The sequence below is a fragment of the Heliangelus exortis genome, chromosome 2 (genome assembly GCF_036169615.1).
Source record: "Heliangelus exortis chromosome 2, bHelExo1.hap1, whole genome shotgun sequence".
Classification (NCBI taxonomy): Eukaryota; Metazoa; Chordata; class Aves; order Apodiformes; family Trochilidae; genus Heliangelus; species Heliangelus exortis.
Window position 1 is genome coordinate 7683494 of NC_092423.1, and position 9187 is coordinate 7692680.

A 9187-nucleotide genomic window follows, 5' to 3' on the forward strand; every position below is an offset into this window, starting at 1 on the left:
TCATTTGAAAGCTGGTACTACAAAAATATTTCCCTCACTCATTGCTTTGATTATAGTTCTTTGTGTTCTTCCTCCTTCCTGATGAACCATATCACAAACAACATACTTGCTCTCAATTCTGAGGCTCTGCATGGTTTATTCTAGTTCCACGTCTTACATTTGAACCTTTGCTCTATAACCAGTTGTCAAAACGTAAGGAAGAAAATACTAGTGTTTGTCTAGCAGCTTAGGCAGAAAACAAGCCATCTGTGAAAATCTTCAGGGTCACAATGAAATCCTCCTTCAAATATCTCCTCCAAGTCTGATGCCCATGAATCATTCACTGATGGTGAGATACCCAGGGTACTTGAACTCCTGCATGCCCTTTTGCTCATAACGTTCTCACAGCTTCCTTGTGCTTTCCCAATACATTTCTTGTATTTGCATGCTGCCTTATCATCACATTTAAATTAAGAAATTGTTTGTGCAGAAGCAATCTTTGCTTATGCATTTGTGCTGTATGTAGTATAATGGTGCCCTGGCCTCTAGGCACAATTACAATATAAATAATAAAAATGAACTGTTCACCTGAGATTAAGTCTCCTGACAATGCTATTCATGAAGCTGTATCTCTCAAACAATGATAAAAAGATGCTGTAGCATCATAATCTGCTATCAGTCACTCTCCAGGTACTGATACCACAAAGAAACTGATTCCTGGTTCATCACCTAAAGGGAACTCAAATGATTCCCTACAGATACTTGTGCCCATGGGAATCTTTCCTGATAAACAAGTAAAATGCCAATGACAGAGGCTTGAGCAGAGCTGTCCTAGTGAAGAACCCTGTGCTCCCTTGGTGCAGGCCAACTTCTGGAAAGAGTTGAGAACCCTTGGCACCTCACAGAAGCAGGTTCAAGGCAGTTTCCCACCTGCCTGATTAAACTTCATTGAATTTGCTCAAAGCATGGCCCTTCCCATGTGTTAATACCAACCCCCAGCATTCTCCAGTATGGTATTGCTCCTCAATGGAGGCATCCAATGCTGAGGAGTTATTCTATTTTGGCTTTGCTGGTTTAATGCACAGCTCTTCATTTCATCATTACTTAGACTGCACTTAGACTGAACATTCAGTGGAACATTTCCTATAATGGGATAAAGCGGCTGAACAATTTGACTGGCTAATAGCAGTTTAGACATGTGATTACAGTACAGAAAATGGTCTGACATATGCTCTTTTATCTGGTTTACACGAGGCACATTAATCCAACTGGAAAGCACAGAAGTGAAAAGGAAGATAGGACCAAGTGGCTACATGAGGCAAAAAAAAAAAAAAATTACTTATTTCTGCATCTGCTTAGTTAACTGTAATCAGTATTCTGCAAATAGCAAAATAAAACCACTTTCTCCACAAAATGGATGGAACTAAAAAAGACCTGTCTATAGTCTATATTTACTCTATGAAAGTAGAAAAATCACTATTTAAGATGAAAACTTAGTTTATGACTTATGTCATAAGGCCTTTATCAACATTACAGGCTTTCCATAAAGACAGAGGACACCAGCCATGCTTAGCACCAAACCAGACAGAAGCAATCGTGTGAAGAAAAAAAAAGTGCTGATTAATTTTAATTTTTTTCCCAGCCAATTACATTTCTGGCTCTTACAAAAATGTTTTAAATCACATCAGCATAGTCACAAACTTTTACAGGAAAATTTAATTTCCTCCTAAAACCAGTTGACAATAGTCCCATTACACCAAAAAAACTAACTGATATAAATTAATTACCTCTTAAGCACCAACTTTTCATCAGGAGAGTGTACACAGCCTCAGGTTGGCCTGCCTACACAATACATCAATTTTCAGGAACTATTTTGCTTTTTTTGTGTAAATTGGTACATTTCAGTTGGATTTGCATTTTTCTTCTTTAAACTTCTTCTAGAACAAAATATTCAGATGCTTCCTATATAAGGTTTGGATTCTACATGTAGAAATATAACCAAAGCATGAAAAACTAAGAGTAAAGCAGATGAACCAAGGACTTTACTGTGTATATATATTGGCCAACCACTTTCAACCATTGCTAGATGAAAATTTTTATGAAACAAACACGTAAGACAATGAAAAGAGGGAGCTGCAAACAATGCATCTCCACCAAACCCAGGGGCTGAATGTCAAAATCGTTGAAGGGAAACTTTCATCAGTGACAACAAGAAAAATTCCACATATCCCAAACTAATGATAGTTCTGTCCTGGAATATTTAAGTAATGAATATCTGCAAAACTGTAATACAGTCTTTGGATGCCTTTAGGTCCAGCCCAGCAGAACCTCTTGCTGGTGTTCAGGACTTCCACTGTGACATGATGGTTGGACTCAAGAATCTCAAAGGCCTTCTCCAACCTAAACAATTCCGATTCAGAAACTCACGGCAAGACCCTGGGTGAGCGTTTAGCAACTCACCTGGGTAAAGGGGGTGTCAAACTGAAAGCATCCCCACAAAACAAAGGGAAACAAACTCTGAAATCCCCGAGGCTCCAAACAGACTCAGCAGCGCAGAGCTCGTTTTGCCAGCAATCGATAGGTTTCTTCCCCAAACTGCGCTCGCCCAGCTTTGCCCTATTACCGCTGCCATCAGGTATGTCATGGCAAGATCCATCCCACTCAAAAATAACCCGCGGGGAGCGCAGCCAGCTCGGCTGCGGCCGCCAGGCCTCTCCCAGCCCAGCCCGCCGCGGCACCTCACGCCTGTCAGCGGCAGAGCGGCCATACCCGCCCCTCTGCCCGGCTCTCTCAGCGGGTCGCTGGCACCCCCGGCTCCCCGTACCCGTGGCTGAGGGAAACTTGGGCGCTCCCGCCCGGGTCTGAGGGGAGAGGAGCCGCTCCCGCAAAAGCGGCTCCCTCAGGGACTTGGGGTGGGGGTGGGGGGGGCAGCGGCGCAGCCGTTGGGGCTGACGAACACCCGCGCCCCCGGCGGGGAGAGGCCGCGGTGAAGGGAAATCTACCGGAGTCGAGGAAGAGGCACCCCCCCCCCCACAACCCACCCCCTCATCGCCGCCGTCATCCCCTCAACACACATCCCACCCCTCGGTCTGTGTTTGTTGTGCTTCGCCACTCTCCCGGCGGCGCGTCCCTCGGTGAGAGGCTGCCGCCTGACAGCTCCCTCAGCCGCTCCCCACCTCCAAGCACACGGCGGGGCTGGCGGAGAAGAAAACTCCTGCCTCAACTTTGAGTGTGCGCCTCCGCAGCCGCCCGGGCTGGAAAAGGAGGGGGAGGAGGGTGTTCTCCTCGCCACCCGCCGAGAACTGTCTTTTCTTTCCCAAAGAGAGGAGGGGGGGATAAAAAGGGAAAGCGACGAGGAACTACCGTCAAGCGCAGGGAGTAGCCAGACGACGCTGAAGGCAGCCAAGCGTCCTGGAGGAGAGGAGACCCAAAAAGGAGACGGGGGAAGGTGCAATGGCAAGGGAAAAAAAAAAAAAAAAAAAAAAAAAAAAAAAAAAGGAGGAAGAGGGTGAAGAGGGAAGAGCCACATAGAAACTCTGAAGGAGGAGGAAAAAAAAAAGCATAGGGACGGGGAAAGAAAAGTGGAAAAGGGGAGAGCAGGCGGAGGAAGACAAAGGTGAAAAAGGAGGAGGGGAAAGTGCAAAGGGGAGAGAAGAAAGAAGGGCCCTTCTCAAAATGGCATTAGGCAGGAGGGAGGGGGGGCACGAGCAGCGAGTCTCCTCTGACAGCTCTGCCTGCGCCTGGCCGCCTGCCCCCTGCCCCTCTCTGCCTCGCACACACAAACGCTGAACTTACTTCTTTCTGGCTCTCTGGAAAGGGGAAGCGCCATCTTTGCGAGGCCGGCCCCTAGGTCTTTTGTCTGTGGCTGCCGCTGCTGCTGCTGGGGGGGGAGCTCCAGGCTCGGGGGGCTGCTGCTGCTGCTGCTGAGGCGGCTCCACCACCGCCACCACCAGACTCTTGTCCTCCGTTGACATCCTAGTCAGCAGGACGAGAGAGACACATGGATGATGATGATGAGGATGAAGATGAGGATGGTGATGGGGATCCCGATGCTCCTCCTGCTCCCGCGGCTCCTCTCCTCCTCACCTCCGCCTTCTCCACCTCCGCCTCGCATTGCTGGCCTCAGCCGCCGCCGACCAGCACAGGTAGCAGGGGGAGCAGCATGGGGAAAGCAGGAGGGGAGGAGGAGTGGGGGGGCGAAGAGAAAGAGCGCAGAGGAAGGAAGGGTCTCACACACAATAACACCCCCTCCCTGGCTCGGCGGGGTCTGTCGGGGCTGGGGGAGGTGGCGGGCGAGGTGAAGAGAGCGAGCGAGAGGCGGCTGATCCCGCCGCTGGGCGCCCCCCCCCCTCTCAGAGGCCCCGGGAGCTGGCGGCGGCTCCGGCTCCTGCGCTGCCCGGCTGCGGCGGCCGCCGCTTCATTGTACACTGGCCCTGCGCCCTCCCCCCGCGCAGAGCCCCCGGGGGCGGAGGAGGAGCAGGCAGCGGCGGCGGTGGTGGTGGTGGTGGTGGTGGCGGAGGCGGCAGGGGCCGAGGCCGAGCGAAGGAAGTTTTGACAGCTCCAGCTGTTGTGTGTGTCGAGGGCTGAGTCCGGCCGGGCTCCGGGTCCCCTTCCCAGCCGGGCCGGGAGCAGGAAGTTAAACTTTGGGGAAAGAAGGAGGAGGAAGGGTGAAAAAGGGGGAGGAGGAAGGGGGAGGAGGAGGAGGCTCCCTGCCCCCCTCCCCGCGGGGTGGAGAAGGGATCCCGGCGCTGCCCTGGTGTGTAACCCCCCCCCTCCCCTCCGCCTCCTTTCCCTCCCCCCGCCAGTGCGACACATAGACACAGAACCCGCCCGCCGCCCTCCTCCCCCTGCCGCGGCCCCACACTGCGCCTGCCCGCCCCGCCCGCCCCCCGCCCGTCCCACGGCGCAGACACCCATCCGCCGCCGACACTGACCTCACGGGCTGGCTGCCGCGGCGGGCTGCGGGGAAAGTGCGGAGCGGGGACGGGACGAGACGGGACGGGATGGGACGGGACGCGACGCGATGCCACGGGGCGCTCCTCGCACCCACCCCGCACCGCGCCCCGCGGGTGCCGGCAGCCCGCTCGCTTCCCCACCCTCTCCCCGCCCTTGTTTTTTATTTATTTTTCCCCGCGGAAAAAAAAAAAAAAGAAAAAAAAAAAAGGAAAAAAGAAAAAAAAGAGCCCCATCCGGATGAAAGTGGCCGCATCGTTTCCCGTTGCCCCTGCCCTGTCCCCGCACAGGGTTTGAGACCCCCAAGACGGCGGCTGCGGAGTCAGCGCTCGCCCTTCCCGAGCCCCAGGGAGCCAGGGCACCGCTGGCTGCAGCCTGGGGGCGCGGAGCCCCCCGTTTCTCTCGGCGTGCGTCTGCGACTCGGGGGGGAGAAAGGCAGCGAGCGGCGGGGAGCTGGGGCCACCCCGGGGGAGGGAGGGAGCAGAGTTCAGCGCTGTGTGCGAGGGATACAAAGTCTGGGGTGCGTGGCCGCTTTCCAGCAGCTCCGGCTGGAACAGCTGCGGCCGCTCGGGACAGCGGGGGGAGCATCCCCCGGGCAGGGGCCTAGCTGGCTGCCCGCCCGCCCGGCTGCGCCGCGGCTCGGGGCGGGGTTAAGCCTCATTACACGGGATTTAACGTGTCCCGGAGGCCAGGAGGGACTACGGCTCTGAAGGGGAGGGGGAAGCGCTACGAACGTCGTAGCCAGAGAAAAGTCCGGCTACGAGGCGAGGAAACGGGCCGCGCCCCCGGACTTTCCCCCGGGCCCTGCCCCAGGGCGGGGAGCGGGCCCTGGCTCTGCCCGGGCCAGGGCCCCCCGCTGCCGCGCCTCCGCACCGGGCACCGCCCTGAGGGCAGCCCCTGAGGCGGCCTCCCCTGAGGCGGCCTCCCCGCTCCCTGCCTGCCTCCCTGCCTGCCTCCGTGCCTCTCTCTCTGCTTCCCTGCCCGCTTCCCTGCCCGCTTCCCTGCCTGTCTCCCTGCCCGCTTCCCTGCCCGCTTCCCTGCCCGCTTCCCTGCCTGTCTCCCTGCCCGCTTCCCTGCCCGCTTCCCTGCCCGCTTCCCTGCCCGCTTCCCTGCCCGCTTCCCTGCCGTTGAGGGCAGAGCTGCGGGGCCCCTCTCCCCAGGCCGGGCGTCTGTGTCCTCCCTCTCTGTGTCCGGAGCTGAAGCGGCATGTGCCAAGGGAGTAATTCAGTGCCCCGATGCTGCTGAATCATGAAATGGGTCGTACGGATAGAAAAGCAATGAACCCTGCTGCCCCGCAGCATGCAGAGGTGACTCATTTTGGGGGCGGGCGTGTTGGAGAACTTTGCCGGACTAGAGAAATCTTAGGGAGCGATTCCTCTTCTTGATACGTACAGATACATCTTGAGAGCTCTGTCACTAAGTGTTTCTCTCCTGTCATTTAGATTCCTGCTCTCTGTTTGAATCCCAGTTGATAAAAATGGCCTAGGGTAGCACCTAGGTACAATGAGGAAAGGAGGGAAGGAGAAGCTAATATTTGACACTATTTTTTTTTTAATATAAAGATAATCAGAGAGCAATCCAGAGTTTTGCACTGTTCATTCTGAAAATTTTCACTTGTCACTTTCAGAAACACTGAATTAAAATGGCACGCTGTGGCAAATACGGCTTTTGCCAGCCTGTTTTCCTGAGAACCCTTTCATAACAAAAAGCCTTTGTCAGTTCGTTTCCTAGCTTTGCAGGTAATTAAATTAGACCTTTGTGACATTTTCATATCCTTTGTGACATTTCATATCATATGTGGAGATAGAGATAATATATTTATCTATACACCTACTCATACGAGTACAAACATACATAATGATATAAGCCCATCCCTTTTGCTTGCCATGCAAAGACAACAGCTGGATTGTTGGTGTGACTTCCTTGGTCTTCTTACTGAAAATGTCCTAATTTCTATCAAAAAATATATCCTGAATTAAATGTTTCTATTAAAACGTATGCAAATTGCAACATAGGTATATTGCTCACACAAGCTCAGATAGGGGAACTTAATATGCTTACATGTTGTCTAACATAGAAGAATTTTTAAAGTTGGACAAGTTACCATAATTTAACTGAAAACATTCAATGCCATACAGGCCCAGAGTTGGGTGGAGTAGAGAGGGAGGAAAAAAAAAAAAAAAAAAAAAAAAAAAAAAAGGGGAAAGGGAGGGAGAGGGAAGTAAAGGGCCACAGCCTCTGCACAGTGGGATCACTGGTGTGGCATTTGCTAGAGTTGCCAGGTTGCCATCTGGTCTGCTAAAAAAAATGGCCATCTCCTGAAACACTGACTGTGCATGTGCAGCTCTGCTGTGCCTGTGCAAGGGCTTGGGTGAGCCCAGGATGTGTCAGAGCTACTATGCATGTGCAGATTGATTTGAGCTGAGACACGTGAGCAGGCTGTAGGCTCAGATCATCTGCTAGGTGTATGGGGAATAGCTGTCATGCCCCACACCAGGAATACATTCTGTGAAATCACGAGATTCAGTTGTCCACACATGGTTCATCTGGTCCTCCCAGGTGAACATTATTTAATACTTCTAGGTCAGCTGTAAATGGTGGAGCTTTGGGCATTTATTCCAAATTTATGTAGCTATCACAATACAAAATCTGAGCAGAGGCAGAACAAAGTTAGCTATGGTGAAGCGTGGTCTAGGACAAGAGTGTTAAGGGACTTATGCCTGTTAATTACACTGCTGTGCCTTATCTCATTAAGTGTCTGAACAAAGCTAGGCAGGTCTGTCCTGTGAACTGCTGCAGCCATTGGCTTGGTAATCAGAAGTGTGAAGACTTGCAGGACTGAGAGACTTGTGAGCAGGAACTCAAAGCAGAGATTCAATTGTAGGAAACTATTTGCTAGCATTATTTATCAGTCACTGAAGGCAGGGGGACAACCTAGGAGAAACTGTGTCACCAAACATAAATCCAGGATAGGGGTGCTTTGTTGATTCAGGACATTAGAGCAGCTCTGTGAGGGAAATATTTTGCATTTGTACCTGGCCCACACTATCCACCTATAAATTATCTGTCTGGAAAACACACATTTTTTACAGAAAAGACATTGTATTAAATTAACAGGTCCTCTGCTTTACTGAATGTTAGGAGATCTTATAGTTCATTGTAACTAAATCCGGTGAACTGAGACACCTGATTTATTTTTTTTTTCACTGTCAGAGAGAGGCAACTTTGAAACTTTCAACTAGTATTTTACATTGTAACCTCCCTCAAAATAAACATTTAAGTGTTTTGGGAACTGTTGCTGAAATATAAGTGATACATAAGTGAAATGTAAGACTGATTAAACAAAGCATGCTAGTGGTTTTAATTTCAAAACATCTTAAGTTGTTCCAGTGTGCTCAATGACAAAGAGCAGTATTTTCATGCATATCAATATAACAAGTTGAAGACAGGACACTGTCTTAAATCAGGCACTTGAGGAAAACGATCCTGTTACATTAAATGAAAGTTACAACTGTTTTATAAATACCAGTGTACCTTTATACAACTGGGTGTCACAGTATAAGAAGGACACTGAGGTGCTGGAGAGAACGCAGAAAAGGGTGAGAAGGCTGATTCGTAGTCTGGAGAACAGGTCTTATGAGGAGAGGCTGAGGGAGCTGTTCAGCCTGGGGAAGAGGAAACTTACTACACCTTTCTTCAACTCTCACCCTCTACAACTACCTGAAAGGAGTTTGTAGTGAGGGAGGTGTTGGCCTCTTCTTCCTAGTGACTAGTGATAGGACAAGAGGAAATGTGTTCAAGTGGCCCCAGGGCAAGTTCAGATTGATATCTTCACTGAAAGAGTGCTGAAGCATTGGAACAAGCTGCCCAGGGAAGTGGTGAAGTCACCATCCCTGGGGGTGGGTGAAAAATGGGTAGACGTGGTGCTTTGGGAGGTGATTTAGTGGTTACAGTCGTGTAGGACTGACAGTTGGACTTGAGAATCTTGAAGATCCTTCCCAACTTTGAAATTCTATGATTCTAACTGACAGAGCTTTTTTGTGGCTCTCCTCTGGACCTACTCCAACAGCTCCATTACCTTCCTGTGCTGAGGAGCCCAGAACTGGGCACAGCACTGCAGGTGGGGGTCTCACCAGAGTGGGGCAGAATCACCTCCCTCAGCCTGCTTGTCATTTAATGCAGCCCAGGACATGAATATCACAAATGGTTCATTTAAGATATGTCAGACACATGCTAACATTTTAAATGCTCAGTG

At 51.0% G+C, this 9187-nt stretch overlaps 1 protein-coding gene across 23 annotated transcripts in view; it reads right to left on the bottom strand.

Annotated features, from left to right (window-relative positions):
• Positions 1-4928, bottom strand: part of KMT2C (lysine methyltransferase 2C) — a 197041-nt gene extending 192113 nt beyond the window's left edge. For 21 of the 23 annotated variants that reach the window (XM_071734711.1, XM_071734710.1, XM_071734700.1 and 18 more), the window contains exon 1: positions 3775-3953. In XM_071734711.1, the coding sequence (XP_071590812.1) occupies positions 3775-3953 (179 nt within the window). Of the gene's footprint in view, positions 1-3774; positions 3955-4065; positions 4199-4913 lie in introns of those variants that run through there. The other 2 variants (XM_071734713.1, XM_071734685.1) reach the window with 2 other exon arrangements.
• Positions 4929-9187: the final 4259 nt, after the last annotated feature.